Raw genomic sequence first — 22,240 nt, 5'->3', positions numbered from 1 at the left:
ATGGGAGACCAGGAAAAGCACCTGGCTCCTGGCTCCTGCCATCGGATCAGCGCGGTGCGCCGGCCGCAGCGCGCCGGCCGCGGCAGCCATTGGAGGGTGAACCAATGGCAAAGGAAGACCTTTCTCTCTGTCTCTCTCACTGTCCACTCTGCCTGTCAAAAAAATAAATAAATAAAAAATAAATAAATAAATAAAAATAAAAAATAAAAATAAAAATTAAAAAAACAGGTCCAAGGGTGTGGCTGGAGAACCTGCGTTTAGTGGTTCCCGACTAGATACGACGTGATCTCGACTGAAAGCTACATTAAGAGAGATTTCGGTGTACCGTGGCAAATTTTAACAGGGACTGTCAACTAGATGATAGTGAATTCTTGGCAATATTCTTAGATTTAAGATTTTAGAAATATAGGGGATGTCCTTCTTTTAGGAAGCACAAGCCCAAGTATTAAAAAGTGAAGTGCCAGCCAGCGCCGCGGCTCACTAGGCTAATCCTCCACCTTGCGGTGCCGGCACACCGGGTTCTAGTCCCGGTCGGGGCGCCGGATTCTGTCCCGGTTGCCCCTCTTCCAGGCCAGCTCTCTGCTGTGGCTAGGGAGTGCAGTGGAGGATGGCCCAAGTACTTGGGCCCTGCACCCCATGGGAGACCAGGAGAAGCACCTGGCTCCTGGCTTCAGATCAGTGCGGTGCACCGGCCACAGCGCGCCGGCCGCAGCGGCCATTGGAGGGTGAACCAACAGCAAAGGAAGACTTTTCTCTCTTTCTCTCACTGTCCACTCTGCCTGTCCAAAAAAAAAAAAAAAAAGTGAAGTGCCATCCCTGGAACTTTATTAACAAAAATCATTTTTAAGAATAAAAATAAAACAACAAATGAGACGGTCAGTATACTGGGTGAGGGGCACTCACTCTCCTCCTCAGCTTCCGGTAGGCCGGAAATCACTCTCCTCAACAAGGCTGGAGGGAGCCTGGCTGCCAGCCTGTTCTGAGCTGAGCCCAGCGCCAGGCCCCTGCAGGAGCTCACTTCTGTGCTCCCCCCAGCCCGGGGGGGGGGGGGGGGGGGGGGTTGGCAGGCTGGCTGAAGGCCACCCTGGGCGGGGGACGTGAGGACACAGCGCCCCCTAGAGGCACTATGTGCACACACACACCCTGGCAAGCTGCCTGGAAAGGAACCAGTGCCCCACAACTCCACTGCCCCAAATTACCGGGGGCCCCTGTCAGATCCTGCCCGGCCCACTCTGAGGACTGGTCTCTGAAGGCAGAGTGGACTAGGAAATGGAACACCGGATTTCAGATGGCCAGTCTCCAAGATGGCTGACATCAGAGGCTGGGCAACGAGGCAGACAGGGGCAGACCCCACGTCCAAGGAGAGGCAGCCCTCCGCAGGACCGTGCAGGTGGCACCCAGCATGAAGGTGTGAGGGTGTGCAGGGAGCAGAGCAGACCCCGGGCACAGACAGGTTCAAGGATGGGCCCCTAACCAGAGTCTGTGACCCAAGACGCCAGTGTCCCAAGAATGAGTGACGTGACAAGCGCAGGGCCGCAGGACAGACACACTGGGCGCTAATCAAATTCCTGGGGGACGCAGGTTTTCAGTCCTCTGAAGGCCCAGATGGAGGTCACACCCCACCCTCTGACCTTCGAACACACGGCACTGGCCCACATCCTCAATGCGGGAACTGCAGGGCTAGTCTCACAACAAAGACGTCCCCGGGGTGACGTCCTCCCCCATGGCCCAGCCCACCCACACCGGCAGCTCCCCCAGTGCTGCCCGTCCCTGGACCAGGACTCTGAGAACCTGCCTGGGCCCAGGGAAGGGCGTGGCCTGGTCGGGTCTGGGTGGTGATGAGGCGCTTCTCTGAGGCTCCGGGCTCTGCTGCAAAGGGGCCCACCGCCTAATGCCCGGGAACTGCACGCAGAGGCCATCACTGCGGTCCTCCCGCCCTGCACTGCAGCCACCCCCATACCACCACCACCACCACCGGAGCTCGCCCTCGGCTCCCCACGACCACTGCCAGTGCCACAGGGGGAGGTGCTGGGGCCTGGGGGAAGCCACCCTCGCCCCTGGGGTGTCCCCCAACCCAACTGGGGCCACTGGTCGGCCAGCTTCTGAAAAGTCCACTCGCCCGTCCCCAGAGCTCCAGAAGGCACAGGAAGCCGCCTGGCAGGGCTGGGGCTGGGCCCACCCTGACCGAGCACACAGTGCCAGCCAGGCTCCCGGGGCTGCCAGGCCAGCAGAGCCCGCCTTCCGCCAGCCCCCTGGGCTACACTGTGCAGCTCAGAGGCTGGGCTCTTCTGCACCACGCAGCAGACACCAGCAACGAAGCACACAGCACCTCGCTCTTTCCGAGCCGAGTGGGGCAGCAGGTGAAACTGCCACTGGCATCCCGTATCAGAGTGCAGGGCCAAGTCCCGGGGCTCCGCTTCCCACCCAGCTCCCTGCTAACGCACCTGGGAAAGCAGCAGAGGGCGGCCCACGTGCTCGGGCCCCTGCCCCCATGTGGGGGACCTGGAAGAAGCTCCTGGCTCCTGGCTTTGGCCTGGCCCAGCCCTGGCTGTTGCAGCCGTCTGGGGAGTGAACGAGCTGATGGAAGATCCCTCCCTCCAACCCCCCATCCCGGGGCTCTGCCTTTCAAATGAAGAAATATGGTCCAGGCCGCATGTGAACATTCCTGATGCCCGTAAGTGTCTGCCCTGCACCACGCAGAAAATAAAACTCCCAATGGCAAGCAAAGTAACAGCAACAGTAAACGATGGCCCTGTTCTGCCTCTCTGAACAAACAGCAGTTGGGGGTGGTCAGAACAGTCAGTAGCCACCCTCTGGGGGTGGCTCTAATGCAGAGGGAAATCCAAGCTCCACGGAACGATTACACTGATCTGGGGGCCCCTAAAGGGCTGCGGCATCACCACTGAGCAGCCCCCTCTCCGTATCACCAGCTCTTAACTCCGTTTCCCCACGACCAAGCAGCTTTCACTGGAGATAAAAACCCAAGGCACTTAACTGACTCGAAACCAAGACTGCCCAGCCCCCAGGGGAGAAGCACGGGAACCCCCCCAGGCTGCGGGGACAGGGAAGAGACCCGGGCTCACCTCACAGCTGGTGCCCACGACCTGCCAGTCCTCTACGCTCCTACAGAAGCACCTCTCCGCTGAGCAGAGAGTATCAGATTTTTTTGGTCACAGTGACATTTTGGCTCCACACCCTGGGAAGAGAAGGACTGGTACCAGCAAACGGGGAACAGTGCTACAGCAGCCACGGTGTGCTGCCCCACCCCCAACTGTTCTTCACCCAAGAACAGAACAGGGCCATCATTATCCTCTGTATCCCAAAGGCTTGGACTTTGTTAGAAAGGAACGTGCAAACATTGCAAACACTGTCCCTATAACACTGTGAAGACATCAGTGGTACAAGCGATTTAGACAGGCTCTCATGCCCCAAAGCCATCTTACTGCCCAGACTGCTACAGAACAAGAAAGAACTCTGGTAAACCCAAATTCAGAGACCGGGCTCAGAAGAACGGCCACCCCTCCCCACAGGCAGGTTAACTGGCCCTGGCCCTCTGCCCAAAGCCCACCTGTCCTATGCTACAGGTAGAAGCAGGCACAGCAGGAAGCAAGGCACGAGCTGGGCGTCTGGGCACAGACCCTTTGCAGGTGTCCTGATCTTGAGAACAACAAGCTCACCTGGAAAGCAAAGAACACAGATGTGCCACCACGTGGCGACCAGAGGAACCGCATCCCCGAGGCAAGCAGGGCCCTCAAAGCCCTCAAAGCACTCCCCCAGTTTCAAAGGCCTGCTCTGCTTCCAGAGAGCTAGGGAGAGTTCACGTCGGACACCCGAGAGGAGACACAGCCCCTTCTCGCCACGGGGACCCAGAGGCATCGGTGAGGGGCTGTGCCGCTGAGTCCGCCCCAGTGGGCCCTCCCCTGGCCCCGTGCGCCTCACACTTCGCGGGCGACTTCTCTGGAAAGGAAACCTCGGACCCCACACAAAACTCAGTCTCGGTTTACTCAGCTCAAGTGAGGACAGGGATTTATCTCTGTGCGATAATGTGAGATAATTATGTGAGATAATGTGAGATAACACATGGAAGCACCGACAGGGTGCCGAGAACGCACTAAGTAGAAACTGCCGCCGCCGCCTGCTTCCGTAGAGAGAGGAGGAACAGCAGGTTCATGAGAGGAAAAGCAAGAGACCCAGACACAGTACGCGTGGGCAGGATACCGCACGGGGCACCGCGCAAGCCGTCCAGACACAGTACGCGTGGGCAGGATACCGCACGGGGCACCGCGAGGGGCAAGCCGTCCATAGTACGTGTGGGCAGGATACCGCACGGGGCACCGCGCAAGCCGTCCAGACACAGTACGCGCGGGCAGGATACCGCACGGGGCACCCGCGCAAGCCGTCCAGAGACAGTACGCGCGGGCAGGATACCGCACGGGGCACCGCGCAAGCCATCCAGACACAGTACGTGCGGGCAGGATACCGCACGGGGCACCGCGCAAGCCGTCCAGACACAGTACGTGTGGGCAGGATACCGCACGGGGCACCGCGCAAGCCGTCCAGACACAGTATGTGTGGGCAGGATACCGCACGGGGCACCGCGCAAGCCGTCCAGACACAGTACGCGCGGGCAGGATACCGCACAGGGCACCCGCGCAAGCCGTCCAGAGACAGTATGCGCGGGCAGGATACCGCACGGGGCACCGCGCAAGCCATCCAGACAGAGTACGCGTGGGCAGGATACCGCACGAGGCACCCGCGCAAGCCGTCCAGACACAGTATGTGTGGGCAGGATACCGCACGGGGCACCGCGCAAGCCGTCCAGACAGAGTACGCGTGGGCAGGATACCGCACGGGGCACCGCGCAAGCCGTCCAGACAGAGTACGCGTGGGCAGGATACCGCACGAGGCACCCGCGCAAGCCGTCCAGACACAGTATGTGTGGGCAGGATACCGCACGGGGCACCGCGCAAGCCGTCCAGACAGAGTACGCGTGGGCAGGATACCGCACGGGGCACCGCGCAAGCCGTCCAGACAGAGTACGCGTGGGCAGGATACCGCACGGGGCACCCGCGCAAGCCGTCCCTAAGGCCCACTCAGGTCCCAGGACAAGAACAGCAGCACATGCTGACTTCCAAGGCTGAGCAGACACACCAAAGACGACGTCTGATTCGGAGGCAGAAACACTGTAGACAGCGCCTTCACACCCGAGGTGCCCGGGAGACACAGCCACAGGCGTCAGGGGACACAGCTCTCGGGTTACCACGGCGTGAAATCAGCCTCCATCCTGCAGGCCTAAGGGCTTTCCTCGATACTTAGCTGCCAGGTCAAACAGAACGCAGAGAGCGAGCTGTCCATCTCTCGTCTCGTGGGAGGTCTGAGGCCTGCAACCCGGGAGTCGTCATTTCTCACATCAAAGCCGCCGGAATGCATCAGCCTGCTCCCTTCCGGCTGACCCCACACATCTTGAGATCAGAACTAGGAAGGCTTTCTTGTCTGGCTTCCCGCCTGCTCCTCAGCTTTGAGTTCTTCCAGCTTCTTCTCGTAACGACTCAGGAAGTAATCATCGGGTTCAATCCCGGCGCGCTTCAAATTTTCCATGACCTTCTCCAGTCTGAGCACCGAGCGGGCTCCCTCCACCTTCCTCGTGCTCAGGTACAGAGTGAACGCCTGCAAGTCCAGGAGCTTACAAGTATCCACCGAGCAGATGTTCCTGATACCACCGGTCCTATCCAAACGGGGAAGAACACCAGGCCCGACAGCCTCTCCAGCTCCTGGAGAGGCACCTGGAAGTCAGGTAACTGCGGCTGGAAGCCAACAGCCTCATTGGGCACCACGAAGGCCCCCAGGGCCAGAGGCTCTGTGGATCCTGGACTTCTGCGAGCCAGGATCACCTTGTACAGGGTGTGAAGGGACTGCCACGTTGTCTTCACCAATCACCTAAGAAGAAAGCAGCCATGAGTCAGGAACTTTCTTAGCAGCTTCCAAATCTTTCCCAGAAAGACTTACTAGATGCATTTCTCAAAATGCATTTCAAAGCTACCCCACCCTTCCCAATGAACTTCAGTTCAGGTCTAAAGACAATAAACTGCAATGGAGAGCCCCGGAGAAGGGGAGTGTCCACAGGTCGACTCTGATCACCCTGAAACGGTGCCCTAGCAGTTAAGCTTTCCTGAGACGCCCGCCCCCTCATCAGAGTGCCCGGGTTCAAGTCCCGGCCCCGCTGCTTCCCGCTAGCGTGCACCCTGGAAGGCAGCAGGGGCTGGCTCAAGAGCTGGAGCCCCCGCCCCCGGGGAAACCCGGATGGAGCTCCTGGCCCCAGCGGGTGTGGGCCTGTGAGGAGGAGCCAGTGGATGCACAATCTCCGTCTCTGCCTTTCAAGTCCATTAGTAAATAAAAACTTTAAAAAGTAACAATGCCACCCCGAAGGGCAAGGTGGCCACCTGTGTTCTGCTGCAGGACGGAACACCATGAGCAGGCCCTGGTGTCCTTTCCTGGTCAGCTCATGGTCGGAGCGGCTGGAACTCCACACAAGGGCCAAAGCTGCCAGCGTGGGCTCTCCCAGCTCTAGAAACAAAAATACGGCCTGAGTTCAATAGGTTAACTAGGGAACTCAACAGCCTCTAGATAGCAGACGACACACCAACATGGTGAACTGCAGCACCGTGCCCACTGGGGCCCATCTCTCAAGTGAGGGAAATATTCGTGCTGCTCGCTCAGAGTTCCCACATGCTTGGGCCTGCTCTCAAACACACACTTGGTGAATGATGCCAAATCAGACACTGGAGGGGCAGCCACACGGAAGTGGGCGGAGCCAGCGTCAGCCTAAAGACACCATGTAGCAGCCCGTGAAGGCTGCCTGCATTGATGAACTCAAACTACCCGACCTAAGGTCTCCTTCCAGCTGGCCTAAAAGCCTCATCTGTCTTCTAAGTGAAGAAAAACTCAACATCCACTTGCTCAGTGGTTCCCCAGCAGTGACATCACCTAACTGAGACGCTCCATGGCGTCGCTGCTGCTTCCAGGCCCCTCGGCGAGAGCAGGCTGCCCTTCCTGACCACACAGCTCTGCCCCCTGCAGGGCTCCCAGTGCGAGACCAACAAGGCAGACGGATGAGCGCGGCCGGCAAAGGAACTCCTCTGCTTTTCCCAAACTCCCACCTAGATGGCACACAGCCTGGGAACTCCCCAGCCATCTGCCGTCTGTCGTGCATGGAGGTCCCACTGCCAAGACCAAGGACGAGGCTGCAGAGGCCTGTCGCAGGCATGGTTTCTACAGCCGGCTGTCTCCACAGCTACTCAGAGATGGAGCGGGTGCTGCGGCACAGCGGGTTACGCCGCCCCGTGGGCTACCTGCATCCCATACAGGAGGAGTGCGATTCAAGTCCTAGCTACTCTGCTTCAATCCAGTTTCCTACTAACGTGCCTGGATACGCGATGGCCCAAGCACATCACACACAAGAGCCGGATGGAGCCTGCAGCCCTGGCTTTGGCCGGGCCCAGTCCTGGCACTGAAGACACCTGGGGAGTGAACCCGCAGATTACAGATCTCCCTTTTTTCTGTCCCTCCTTCTCAGTCACTCTGCCTTTCAAATGACTAAACTTTAAAATCAATAAAGCTGCTGAAAGTGGTGGTCCGGGTGCAGTGTACAGTCAAGTCTATGACACATAATCCACAGATGCAAAATCCCCTTTGCCACCCCCAAGTCATTTATGCAGCTAGGAAAATAAGCATGCTCTTTAAGGTAAACCCTTGGAAGCCCACCATTCACCCACAGCTCACTGACAGATGCTAATTCACCAACGTGACCCCGGGCTCACGCCTGGTGCTAATGGGAATACAGAGCAGCACTGGCTGCAGTCCACATGCAGGGGCCTCTGCTGGGGCTCACCACCGGGGGGGGGGGGGGGGGGCTCACTGCAGTCCGCGTGCAGGGGCCTCTGCTGGGGCTCACCACCAGGGGTGGGGGTGGGGGGCTCACTGCAGTCAGCGTGCAGGGGCCTCTGCTGGGGCTCACCACCAGGGGTGGGGGTGGGGGGCTCACTGCAGTCAGCGTGCAGGGGCCTCTGCTGGGGCTCACCACCGGGGGTGGGGGTGGGGGGCTCACTGCAGTCCGCGTGCAGGGGCCTCTGCTGGGGCTCACCACCAGGGGTGGGGGTGGGGGGCTCACTGCAGTCAGCGTGCAGGGGCCTCTGCTGGGGCTCACCACCGGGGGAGGGGGGGGGCTCACTGCAGTCCGCGTGCAGGGGCCTCTGCTGGGGCTCACCACCAGGGGTGGGGGTGGGGGGCTCACTGCAGTCAGCGTGCAGGGGCCTCTGCTGGGGCTCACTACCAGGGGTGGGGGTGGGGGGCTCACTGCAGTCAGCGTGCAGGGGCCTCTGCTGGGGCTCACCACCAGGGGTGGGGGTGGGGGGCTCACTGCAGTCCACGTGCAGGGGCCTCTGCTGGGGCTCTCCACCGGGGGTGGGGGTGGGTGGCTCACTGCAGGCACAAACAACAGCACTGGGCGGGTGGGGGCTGGGGATCCCACTAGGGAGACAGCTGCACACAGAAGTGGAGCCAGGCACTGGCTGGGGAGCCGTCAGTTGGGAACATCCTCGGCGCCACCTGGTGGACATTTCCCACCACTGCGGCACAGACTCAGACACCAACTTTAAGGAGCCTTGGGCACCGTTCACTTGCGGCTTCTCCCTCTTCCTGGACTCCCTGTCTACAAACAAAAGGCAATTTTTAAAAAGACTGGGCATGCCCATTTGCTACCAATGAACGCTTCTAAAAAGGTGTGCTAAATTCCAGGCAACATTAAATTTGACATTTGAGGCTCCACAGCCTTACCTCATGGAAATGTACCATTCCCACAGGTCCTTGAAAAACAGAGGACTTCCGGGACTGGCACTGTGCCGCACTAGGATAATCCTCCGCCTGCGGCAGCGGCATCCCAAATGGACGCCAGTTCTAGTCCTGGCTGCTCCTCTTCCAGTCCAGCTCTCTGCTATGGCCTGGGAAGGCAGTAGAAGATGGCCCAAGTCCTTGGGCCATGCACCCATGTGGGAGACCTGGAAGAAGCCCCTGGCTCCTGGCTTTGGATTGGCACAGCTCAGGCCGTTGCGGCCGTTTGGGGAGTGACCCAGCAGAAGGACGACCTTTCTCTCTGTCTCTCTCTCTATCTGTAACTTTACCTCTCAAATAAATAAATAAAATCTTAAAAAAAAAAAAGAGGAATTCCATCACCACTTTGGAGAAACCAAATAGATACAGAAACTCCCCCTAGGAACCACGACCTGTGACTCTTCCACCCATGATCTCCTCACAGTAGCTCAAACGGGCAAAGCACTAGCTCCAGAAATCAAACGGAAGCCCGGCGCTCACCACCTCACTCCCAAGAAGCAAACGTCTTGTCTGTCTAAAAGCCAGTGACAGTTCTATCTGGACATTCAAAAGACCAGCTGCTTCTTCCTGGAGTTTAAGATCAACTTTACAAGATGCAACCTTACAGTATTTTAGGGCTGTCTGCTTTGTAGATACTCATTTTCTAGACTATTTGAGAGGCAGAGTTACACAGAGAGACGGAGAGACAGAGAGGAGTGGGAGAGACAGAAAGGTCTTCCACCCACTGGTTCTCTCCCCAGATGGCCTCAACCACTGGAGATGGGCCGATCTGAAGCCGGGGCAGGGGCCAGGCACTTGGGCCATCTTCTACTGCTTTTCCAGGCCACAGCAGAGAGCTAGATCACCACAGGAGTGGCCAGGACACGAACTGGCGCCCACGTGGGATGCCGGTGCCGCAGGCAGAGCCTCAGCCCACTACACCACCGCGCCGGCCCCTGGTTTATAGGTCTCCAAGCTGCACAATAAGTTTCTCTCATTTTTGAGAAAATCGGAGGACTTCCAGAAAATGTCCGTAGACGCTACCCAGGAACTGAAGCCGAGTGACTGGTTCAGGGGACCGCAGCCCAGAGACGTGGCCACGTGCTGGCTCCGTGTCTGAGCTGTAACCTCCTCTCACCCGCTGCTCGCATGTCCCCTCACGTACGAGGAGGTAAGAACAACACCTCGCTGCCCAACCACAGACGTCTTATGAAGGTGCAGTGACATGTCAGTTACAGGCAGAAAGGATTTCAAAACCGGCAAGACTACGTAAAAGGTATTTTTATGGTGAGTGTCATTTAGAGACAGGGATTCGGCTGCACGTGGTGTAAGGAACTGGAAACTCACCAAGTTAAAGGTCACCAATAAGGTTCAGTAGAAGGCACATGGCACAAATAAGGCCCCCAAACCAACGACTCGACCAGGGCTCACCAGCAGTGCCTCAGCAAACACCTTTCCACCTAAGATTTAGGTATAAAAACACAGGGAAACCCTTGCCGCTGACAAGTTATCCCAAAGCACTGAAATGCAGTCAGGACCGAGACAGACACTGGGGACGAGCCAGGAGGACGGGACGCACACAGCGGCAGTCAGCCGGCATGCAGCCACGACGGCGAGGCCAGGCCAGGCCAGGCAGTATTCTCACAGGACGCCCGGGGCCACCTGCCTTCAGTCCAGGAGATGAGCAACCTACCGCCGCCACCCCAGCCCCAGCCTCATCCCCACTCCCACCCCCACCCCCACCCCCAGCCCCACCCCCACCCTCATCCACATCCCCACTCCCACCCCCACCCCCACCCTCATCCACATCCCCACCCCCACCCCCACCCTCATCCGCTTCCCCACTCCCACCCCCACCCCCACCCTCATCCGCATCCCCACTCCCACCCCCACCCCCACCCTCATCCCCACTCCCACCCCCACCCTCATCCGCATCCCCACTCCCACTCCCACCCCACCCTCATCCGCATCCCCACTCCCACCCCCACCCCCACCCTCATCCGCATCCCCACTCCCACTCCCACCCTCATCCTCACTCCCACCCCCACCCCCATCCGCATCCCCACTCCCACCCCCACCCCCACCCTCATCCGCATCCCCACTCCCACTCCCACCCCCACCCTCATCCGCATCCCCACTCCCACCCCCACCCCCACCCTCATCCGCATCCCCACTCCCACCCCCACCCCCACCCTCATCCGCATCCCCACTCCCACTCCCACCCTCATCCTCACTCCCACCCCCACCCCCATCCGCATCCCCACTCCCACCCCCACCCCCACCCACATCCCCACTCCCACCCCCACCCCCACCCTCATCCGCATCCCCACTCCCACTCCCACCCCCACCCTCATCCGCATCCCCACTCCCACCCCCACCCTCATCCTCACTCCCACCCCCACCCTCATCCGCATCCCCACTCCCACCCCCACCCCCACCCTCATCCGCATCCCCACTCCCACTCCCACCCCCACCCTCATCCGCATCCCCACTCCCACTCCCACCCCCACCCTCATCCTCACTCCCACCCCCACCCCCATCCGCATCCCCACTCCCACCCCCACCCCCACCCTCATCCACATCCCCACTCCCACCCCCACCCCACCCCCACCCCCACCCTCATCCCCACTCCCACTCCCACCCCCACCCCCAGCCCCAGCCCCACCCCCAGCCACGCTGGGACTAGAAACAGCACCCAGCGAGCCCAGCCCTCTGCAGTGCCACTCACAGTCACGGCGCCACAAAGGAGCCACTAAGCAGCACCGTGAGGAGTACGAACCTTCTAGAATCAGGCAGCTTTGGTTACATTCCCTCAGTACAAGAAAAGAAACTCCAAAAATAAAACGGCTGGGACACATCAGGAGACCCAGCCCTCGAAAAGTTCATGGCAATCAAGTGAACGCAGGGGCTGGAACCTGCTAGACCAGTGAGGCAGCACCACTTCCCAGACCCGGAGGTTCAGGGTGCAGCAAGTAGATCCAAAGTAAAGTAACTGGGGCCGGCGCTGTGGCACAGCGGGTAAAGCTGCCGCCTGCAGTGCCGCCATCCCATACGGGCACCGGTTTGTGTCCTGGCTGCTCCACTTCCGATCCAGCTCTCTGCTGTGGATGGGAAAGCAGAAGAAGATGGCCCAAGCTCTTGGGCCCCTGCATCTGCATGGGAGACCCGGAAGAAGCTCCTGGCTCCTGGTCGGCGCAGCTCCAGTCATTGTGGCCAATTGGGGAGTGAAGCAGTGGATGGAAGACACCTACCTCTCACTCTCTCTCACTCTCTCTCTCTCTCTCTCTCTGTGTAACTCTTTCAAGTAAGTGAATAAATCTTTTAAAAAAAAAAGTAAAATAATTTCTTTTTCAATTAAAACAAATAGATATCGAAATGAACAAAAGCTTTCTCCCAATACAACAGGGTGCTTTTTTTAAAAAAAGAATGGATCCCTAGGGTTGGCACACGGCACAGGTTAAGCTGCTGCCTGCAACACAGACATTCCGTGTGGGTGCTGCTCAGCCTCCAACCCAGCTCCCTGTCAATGCGCCTGGGAAAACAGTGGAAGACGGCCCAGGTATTAGGCCCTGCCACTCATGGGGGAGATCCAGAGGAACTTCCAGGCTCTGGCTTTGGCCTGGCCTAGCTGGTGAACTATGGCCATCTGGGGAGTGAACTAGTGGATGGAAGATCTCGCTGTAGCTCTGCCTTTCAAATAAATAAATAAGCCTTTAAGAATAAATAAAAACGAACTAAAAATTGACCCATTATCACTTCATGCCTCAAGATCGCCGGGCCCATATCTTCAATTTCCTCCCCCTTTGGGGCTGCGCGGCAGAAAGCTGGAGGCGCACGGCACGCGGGGACACAGGTGCTAGGCAGGACCCTCAGGTCCGTCTCCCTCGTCTAGAATCAGCCTCTCCTTGAAACCGTGCACCGAGAAAGCACAGGGAGCCCTCAGCTGTGCTAGAGGGGACCTGATGGGAGCTGTCAGACAACTCGCTTCTGATAAAGTCACTGCCACCCTCTTCCCCCAGGCTCACGTCCACTCAGCCCCACAGCACTGATTCCCTCCCGCATATTCCAACAGACATCTCTGCCTGGCTGCAGGAACCCTCCCTTGGCCCACTTTCTGTTCTTATTTTTGCATGCTGGCAGATATCACCTAACTGCTCTCTATCCGCATCGTCTGCATATCTACGTAGGGCCTGCAGCCTTGTATACCAGGAGCCCATCAATCCCTTTACTGCACACTTTTGAGGGCCTCAAAGCACAAGCCGGGAATGACTGGCAGCTGCCACAAAAGTCAGTCAAACCCCGATCTGGCTCTCCTCCTGGAGAAATCACCGGTTGTTCCGACTTGGACTGGGCCCCTCTGCGCCTCCTTTTCTTATCTGGAAAGGGACAGCACGGCAGTGAGGACTGAGAGGGCGCGGTTACTCCCAGAGGGACAGAGGGACAGGACCCACGTGGTAACTCCCAGAGGGACAGAGGGACAGGACCCACGTGGTAACTCCCAGAGGGACAGAGGGACAGGACCCACGTGGTAACTCCCAGATGGACAGAGGGACAGGACCCACGTGGTAACTCCCAGATGGACAGAGGGACAGGACCCACGTGGTAACTCCCAGATGGACAGAGGGACAGGACCCACGTGGTAACTCCCGGAGGGACAGAGGGACAGGACCCACGTGGTAACTCCCGGAGGGACAGAGGGACAGGACCCACGTGGTAACTCCCGGAGGGACAGAGGGACAGGACCCACGTGGTAACTCCCGGAGGGACAGAGGGACAGGACCCACGTGGTAACTCCCGGAGGGACAGAGGGACAGGACCCACGTGGTAACTCCCGGAGGGACAGAGGGACAGGACCCACGTGGTAACTCCCGGAGGGACAGAGGGACAGGACCCACGTGGTAACTCCCGGAGGGACAGAGGGACAGGACCCACGTGGTAACTCCCGGAGGGACAGAGGGACAGGACCCACGTGGTAACTCCCAGATGGACAGAGGGACAGGACCCACGTGGTAACTCCCGGAGGGACAGAGGGACAGGACCCACGTGGTAACTCCCGGAGGGACAGAGGGACAGGACCCACGTGGTAACTCCCAGAGGGACAGGACCCACGTGGTAACTCCCGGAGGGACAGAGGGACAGGACCCACGTGGTAACTCCCAGAGGGACAGAGGGACAGGACCCACGTGGTAACTCCCAGAGGGACAGAGGGACAGGACCCACGTGGTAACTCCCAGAGGGACAGGACCCACGTGGTAACTCCCAGAGGGACAGAGGGACAGGACCCACGTGGTAACTCCCAGAGGGACAGAGGGACAGGACCCACGTGGTAACTCCCAGAGGGACAGGACCCGCGTGGTAACTCCCAGAGGGACAGAGGGACAGGACCCACGTGGTAACTCCCAGAGGGACAGAGGGACAGGACCCACGTGGTAACTCCCAGAGGGACAGAGGGACAGGACCCACGTGGTAACTCCCAGAGGGACAGAGGGACAGGACCCACGTGGTAACTCCCAGAGGGACAGGACCCGCGTGGTAACTCCCGGAGGGACAGAGGGACAGGACCCACGTGGTAACTCCCAGAGGGACAGAGGGACAGGACCCACGTGGTAACTCCCGGAGGGACAGAGGGACAGGACCCACGTGGTAACTCCCGGAGGGACAGGACCCGCGTGGTAACTCCCAGAGGGACAGAGGGACAGGACCCACGTGGTAACTCCCAGAGGGACAGAGGGACAGGACCCACGTGGTAACTCCCAGAGGGACAGAGGGACAGGACCCACGTGGTAACTCCCAGAGGGACAGGACCCGCGTGGTAACTCCCAGAGGGACAGAGGGACAGGACCCACGTGGTAACTCCCGGAGGGACAGAGGGACAGGACCCACAGCCACCAACAAAGGCAAGCGCATCTGCTCACTATCAGAATGCACAACAGTGGAACTGCAAGATGCTGATTTCAGTGAAAAAAAAAAAATTCCACAATCTACGTACAGAAAGGATCTTTAAGATAGTCCTGGGAATGTCTGATGAAAAATCTATGTGTGGACTTCAAATCTTTTTTAACCAAAATAAACCTATCTCTTAACTCCATTTCTCCATGAACCCTTTAAGTACCCTCATATATGCTTTACTGTCTGAAAAAAACAAATACCCCATTTTCACTGGGTACATTCCCCTAAAACACGGTTAAAGCAGTACATACGGAATGGCTAATCCAGGGAAACAGCACTGCCAAGTCTCTGACCTGCCACACACAACTGCAAGGCTTTCCCTTGGGAACAGGAATGCACCATGCAAACTGGTCCCTGAGAAGAACAGGCTGATCTCCGGGGCTGGGCACGCCGCGTCCCCTCTCCAGCCCCATCCACAGCCGCCGTGCCGGGTAACAGCCTCCCGTCTGCGGCTGGGCGTGCAGGTAACAGCCTCCCGTCTGCAGCTGGGCGTGCAGGTAACAGCCTGGCGTCTGTGGCTGGGCGTGCAGGTAACAGCCTGGCGTCTGCGGCTGGGCGTGCAGGTAACAGCCTCGCGTCTGCAGCTGGGCGTGCAGGTAACAGCCTTGCGTCTGCGGCTGGGTGTGCGGGGTTGCACCAGCAGGGCCCCACGTCCCTTCTGCTTCTTCCCTGGACGAACACCAACCCGAGCTCCGGTGCAAACACTCGGCTCGTACTTCCCACCCAGCCCAGCTCAGCCTGCCACCACCGCTTCCTGTACCAAACTCCCACAAGTCTATGTGTGTGCACACATAAAAAATTGGGGCCCCGTTCCTAAAATGATGAGAATTTCAATTTTTCCAATTCAACTGTTAACAAATCACATTTGGCTTTCATACACTTTAAGATTTTTAGGCTGGAACGAGGGTTGGAGGTTAAGTTGCCAGCTATGACCCAGGCATCCCATGAGCGCTGGTTCAAGTCCCAGCTGCTCCACGTCCATTCCGGCTCCCTGCTGATGCACCTGGGAAAGCAGTGGAGATGGTCCGAGTGCTAGGGCCTCTGCACCCAGGTGGGAGTTCTGGACTCCTGGTTTGGGCTGGCCCAGCCTAGATCATTGCTGCCATTTAGGGAGCCGACCAGCAGATGGAGGATCCCTGGCTCTCCTTCTCTCTCTAACTCTGCCTTTAATACTCAACTTGAAATCATTTAATTTTAGAAAAATGAAAAATTTAACAAAAGCTCTATTACCACAGAGACATTTTAGTGACAAACACAGGGACTGGCGCTGTGGTGTAATGGGCTAAGCCACTCCCTGTGATGCCAGCATCCCACATCAGAGCACTGACTCCAGTCCCAGCTGCTCCACATCCAACCCAGCTCCCTGCGAAGGGCCTGGGAAAAGCAGCAGAAGTGGCCCAGGTATGTGCCACGTGCCAGACCCAGATGAAGCTCCTAGCTCCTAACCCAGCCCCGACAGCTGAGGCCATCTGGAGAGTACACCAGCAGGTGGAAGATCTCTCCCTCCTCTCTCCCTGTAACTCTGCCTTTCAAATAAATGAAATCTTTAAAAAATAAACAGGCAGATAAAAGTAGATGTCACTTTGAAATGCTCCTAAGAAAGAAAAAAAACTCTGTGGCCTCTCCGTGAGTATGGACTCCGCTTACAACCCGACCTCAGCTGTCTGTTCTCCCAGTCACGCCGGCTACACGTCCCTTCTCACGACACGCAGGAACACTGAACATGGAGCACACACGCCTGACAGTGGCCCCCGAAGGCCACAGGATTCAGCACTAGGGGCTCTCTCCACCCGCTAGGAAAGGCTAAAAGTAAATGTGGTGAACTCACGCAAGCTAAAGAGCAGAACAGGCGCTCGAGACAAAAACCTGTCACCCAGATCTTGGGTCCTAAATATCAGGCCCCACTAGAAGGAGGGAGAAGGCTGGCGCGAGTCTGGCCAAGATGAGCCCGGAACACAGCCTTCGACAGGAAACTGTAAATACTTAACGAAAAGAAAGCCGAGACGCACCAGAAGGCCACAGGAGACAACCGGAAGCGGTTCCCACCGGCCAAATCTGAGGCAATCCGAGCGTCAGAATGAACCACCACAGTAATCTGATTCAGACTCCGCGAGTTCACAGCGAGAGCAAAGCGGAAGGGGAAGGTCTAACAGTGGAATCCCAACCAGCGGATTCAGGACTGAGGATCAGGAAACGGCCGGCACTGCGGTGCTGCGGGAGAAGCCGCCACCTGACAGCGTCCCATACAGGAGCCCTTGGTCAAGTCCCAGCTGCTGCACCTCCAGTCTGGCTCCTTGCTAATGCACCTGGGATGGCAGTGGAAGACGGCTCAGGTACTTGGGTCCCTGCAGCCATGTGGGAGACCTCATGGAGCTCTTTTGGCCATCTGGGGAGTGAACGAGCAGATGGAAGATCGATCTCTCTCTCCCCATCAATCTGCCTTTTAAATAAAATCTTAAAAAAAAAGAAAAGGAAGCATTCTTCAGTAACTACCATAGTAATACCTAATTCAGGCAAGAATCAGCAGTGGATGCTAAAACTGCTGGGAGAAAGTACCAAGAGGAAAGAGTGCGTCCGTGGTCTTAAAGGATTTCTACAGATCATCGATTAATTTCAAGGAGGAAATGGTGAAGGAACCGGCAGACACAGCTTACCAAAGTAATCAAAATGAGTATCAGTAAGAGAGCTGACGTGTTTCTCCTGACACACACTTCCCCCAAAACACAGCGGAGCACAGGGAAACAACCAACCCCAGAGCGGAGGGCGCACTGCAGAGCAACCGCATCAGCCTGTTCAGACATCAGCGGCGGGGCGGCGTGGGGCACAGCGGGTTAGGATGCCGTTGTTACGTCAGCATTCCATACGAGCACCAGTCTGAGTCCTGCCCCACGTCCCATCCAGCTCCCTGCTAGTATTGTCTGGGAGAGCAGCAGAAGATGGTGCAAGGGTTTGGGCCCCTGCACCTGTGTGGGAGACCCAGAGCGGGTACCGGGCTCCTGGCCTCGGCCTGGCCCAGCCTTGGCTGTTGCAACCATTTGGGGAATGAACAGGCAGACGGAAGACTGAGCTCTCTCTTTCTGTCTCTTTATCTCTGTAACTCTGCCTTTCAAATTAAAAAACAAACAAACAAACAAAAAGTCTTTAAAAAAAAAAGTCAATGTTGGCCGGCGCCGCGGCTCACTAGGCTAATCCTCCGCCTTGCGGCGCCGGCACACCGGGTTCTAGTCCCGGTCGGGGCGCCGGATTCTGTCCCGGCTGCCCCTCTTCCAGGCCAGCTCTCTGCTGTGGCCCCGGAGGGCAGTGGAGGATGGCCCAAGTGCTTGGGCCCTGCACCCCATGGGAGACCAGGAGGCTTCGGATCAGCACAGAGCACCAGCCGTAGTGGCCATTTGGGGGATGAGCCAACGGAAAAAGGAAGACCATTCTCTCTCTCTCTCTAACTCTGCCTGTCCAAAAAGAAAAAAGTCAATGTCACTAAAGACAAAGGGCTAGTAAACTACTCCAGACTGAAGGAGACTATAATGCCTGTGCAAAGGGTACTATGGTGCAAAGGATAGAATTTTAATGTGGACCACATGAAACATTCTTATGCTGAATTTCACAAATTTGAAGGGCCGGTTCCCAAGCGTGCAGCGCGCCCGAGAGCAGGTCGCACATGCCCCATCCCCAGCAAGGATTCAGACAGCTCGCCACCCAGTGACTCTTCCAGAGAGAACTGACAGTGTACTCCAACACCACGAGAACAGGCGGGGAGAAGGGCGAGAAACAGACTACAAGTCCAGCCAACTGAGAACCAGCAGGCCGGAGTTGGCCAGGGGGCAGTGCCCGGCTGACCATCTCTACCCTGAAATGCTTTCTTCTCTTCACTGCTGGGATACCACTGCCCCGGCCCTTCTCTGCCTCAAAGCTGCTCCTGACTCTCGCTGATCCCTCTCGTCCTGACTTCCAAATGTCGGGGTGCTCCAGGGTTCGACCTATCGGTACTCACTTAATGACCTCTTAGATTCAAGCACAAAGACAACTCCAGGGTTCGACCTATTGGTACTCACTTAATGACCTCTTAGATTCAAGCACAAAGACAACTCCAGGGTTCGACCTACCGGTACTCACTTAATGACCTCTTAGATTTAAGCACAAGGACAACCCCATTAGCCTTTCAACCGGTCCCCTATTTCACCTGTGCTACTCTTCTCAAGCAGCCTGAGAGGGTTTTCAAAAACACAACGTGGGGCTGGTGTGCGGCACACAGGTTAAGCCATCGCCTGTGACGCCAGCATCCCATCCAGGCTCCGACTATGAGCAGCAGTTCGAAGCGCAGCTGGCCCACTTCTGATCCAGCACCCTGCTAACATGCCTAGGAAAGCAGTAGAAGACAGCCCAAGGACTTGGGCCCTTGGCCCACACACGGGAGACCAGATGGAGCTCTTGGTTCCTGGCTTCAGCCTGGCCCAGTCCCACCCTGGCCATTGTAGCCATCAGACTGAACCACTAGACAGATTTTCTCTCTCTCCTTTTCAAATAAAACTCCAGTTCTCACGGTCAGCAATTTAAGCCTCTGCCTGCAACACCAGCATCCCACACGGGCCCTGGCTCGTGTCCTGGCTGCTCCACTTCCAAACCAGCTCCCTGCTAATGCGCCCCGGGAAGACGCAGAGGATGGGCTCCGCCACCACCTGGGAGATCCAGGCTCTCCTGGCTCCTGGCTTCAGCCGGGACTGCCCTGGCCAATGCAGGCATCTGGGGAGTGAACCGGTGGATAAAGCTATCTCCCTCTCCCCGACTCTCCCTCTCTGTAACTCTTTTAAAAAACTAAATCAACCTTACAAAAAAAAAAAAAAAAATCCCTGTTTTCCTCCTAGGTGGTTGCTCCCCTCCTCCGTGCTCACCCTGCTCTGGCCACACCAACGGAGCGCTTTCCCCGACTCTGGCAGGCTGGCACTCACCCTCACCCGCCTGAGGCTCCCTCCAGCTGGGAAACTCTGCCTGCGACTCGGCTCCTCACTCGGCTCTGGCTCCCCCCCTCCCGTCCAGAGTGGCCCCTCCTGTCTCTTTCCCACTCCCACTACACTCGGCTCTGGCTCCCCCCCTCCCGTCCAGAGTGGCCCCTCCTGTCTCTTTCCCACTCCCACTATACTCGGCTCTGGCTCCCGCCCCCTCCTGTCCAGAGTGGCCCCTCCTGTCTCTTTCCCACTCCCACTACACTCGGCTCTGGCTCCCTCCCCCTCCCGTCCAGAGTGGCCCCTCCTGTCTCTTTCCCACTCCCACTGCACTCGGCTCGGGCTCCCGCCCCCTCCCGTCCAGAGTGGCCCCTCCCGTCTGTCTTTCCCACGCCCAGGACACCCCTCTGCCGCACTTGACCTTCCCACCTGGCATTGTACTGTGGCTCTTCTCCACTGCAATGCAAGCTCCAGGCAGGCAGACACTGTCTGCTGTGTTTGTTATCAGAAGCACCCGAAACAGTACCAGGTACATAGTGAAGATTAACAGACATTTGTGCAATAAGAGGGAGGGACGGAATGAGGAAACAAGCAACCCAAAAGAGAAAGACAGTAGCTCTAAGAGTGTCTTCAAGAAGACATTGATTCACCTTTTCATATATATATATATTTAGTTAGTTATTTGAAAGGCAGAGTTGCTGAGAGAAGTCTTCCATCTGCTGGTTCACTCCCTAAATGGACACTTCTGATCCAGCCCTCTGCTATGGCCTGGAACAGCAGAAGATGGTCCAAGTCCCTGGGCCCCTGCACCCACATGAGAGACCCGTAAGAAGCTCCTGTCTCCTGGCTTCGGATCAGCACAGCTCCGGCCATTGCAGCCAACTGAGGAGTAAACCAGCAGGTGGAAGACTTCTCTCTCTCTCTGCCTCTCCTTCTCTATGTAACTCTTTCAAATAAATAAATCTTTAAAAAAAAAAAAAGTAAGAAGATGGGGCTGGTGCTTTGGCTTAGCACGTTAAGCTGCTGCCTGCAACACTGGCACCCATGTGGGCGCCAATTCAAGTCCCGGCTGCTCCACTTTCGGTCCAGCTCCCTGCTAATGCACCCGGGAAAGCAGCAGCAGACGGCCCAAGGGCTCGCAGACCTGAGCGCACAGAGGAGTCCCAGAAGCAGTCCTGGCCCCAGCCTGACCCAGCCCCAGCTTTGCTGTCTCTGGAGTGTGAACCCGAGGATGGAAGATCTTTCTCTGTCTCTAACACTAACTCTGACTTCCAAGTAAATGAATCCTAAAACAGAAAACGAGGGGGTGGGGGGATTACAATGTTGAGTGATCTGACTTACTTGAATCATAAAGCACATCACTACATTTTTAAGGTATCAATTACAATGCACTGCCCCCTCCACCTCTGCTCCTGTTTCTGTTGTTGGCGCTAACACCTCTCAAGGGCACAGACTGCACAGATTAAGTTGTATCTACTTCCTTACAAGTCCAAACACACTACTCACGCACTCATAACACGACAAATGCTGGCTTTGTGTTTCGGTAGACTCAGGCCAGACAGGAAATGGGAAGGGGGGCAGCAGGCCACTGAGGACTGCGGTGAACGGAGGGCCCTGTGCCCAGTGTCAGGAGGCGCTGCCCTTGCTGAGGAACTGGTGCCTGCGGGAACATGGGGGCTTTCTCAACCCGCAGCTTTCCCACACGCACGTTCCGTGAACATTCAGAAGACCCCTCCGTGTGCAGCTTTCAAAATCCGTGTACCAAAACTCACTGTTTAATTTCATTTTCATCAACTTCTTGAAGTATCTTCGTACACACCAAGTGTTATCAATCCACCTGACTTTTTAAAAAGCTACAACCTATGCACATCTGCCAATTATCACACATTACCAACTAATTCAAAGCAACATTCTGTGTAAGCCGAACAAAATACCTTTACAGGCGGGACACAGCACGAGGCTTCACTTTTCAACCTCTACTACAAGAAGAGCTATACTGGGGCCGGCACTGTGGCACAGGAGGCTAAGCCCCCACCTTCAACGCCAGCTTTCCTATGGGTGCCGGTTCGATTTCCGGCTGCTCCACTTGCAATACAGTTCCCTGCTAATGAGCCTGGGAAAGCAGCTGAAGACGGCCCAAGTCCTGGGGCGCCCACATGGGAGACCCGGAAGCTCCTGGCTCCTGGCTTCGGATCAGCGCAGCTCCAGCCATTGCGGGCAGTTGGGGAGTGAAGCAGCAGATGGAAGACTTCCCTCTCTCTCCCTCTCTCTCTCTGCCTGCCTCTCCTTCTCTAATTCTGACTTTCAAATAAAGTAGATAAAAATTAAAAAAAAAAAAAAAAAGACTTACCAGTGTGAGCATGACAGGTCCTATAAACTAACAGCAGCTGTGACGGGAACCCTGGTGAGATGAGTCCCAGTGCGTGGCCTGGTGTCAATGACCATTTACAAGACCGGACACGATGGTGAGGGTGGAAGAAGTGAAGTTT

The 22,240-nt window shown here is 57.2% G+C and overlaps 1 protein-coding gene across 1 annotated transcript in view; it reads right to left on the bottom strand.

The window, feature by feature from the left end:
- Positions 1-4,009: 4,009 nt before the first annotated feature.
- The window catches only part of EXOG (exo/endonuclease G), a 42,124-nt gene continuing 23,893 nt past the window's right edge, over positions 4,010-22,240 (bottom strand). Inside the window, 3 exon segments of the mRNA XM_070073054.1 lie at positions 4,010-5,735; positions 5,738-5,900; positions 5,902-5,937. Of these exon segments, the coding sequence (XP_069929155.1) occupies positions 5,476-5,735; positions 5,738-5,900; positions 5,902-5,937 (459 nt within the window). The 3' untranslated portion in view covers positions 4,010-5,475.

Source organism: Oryctolagus cuniculus, chromosome 4 (assembly GCF_964237555.1).
Source record: "Oryctolagus cuniculus chromosome 4, mOryCun1.1, whole genome shotgun sequence".
Lineage (NCBI taxonomy): Eukaryota > Metazoa > Chordata > Mammalia > Lagomorpha > Leporidae > Oryctolagus > Oryctolagus cuniculus.
This window is presented reverse-complemented; position numbering and strand designations above follow the sequence as displayed.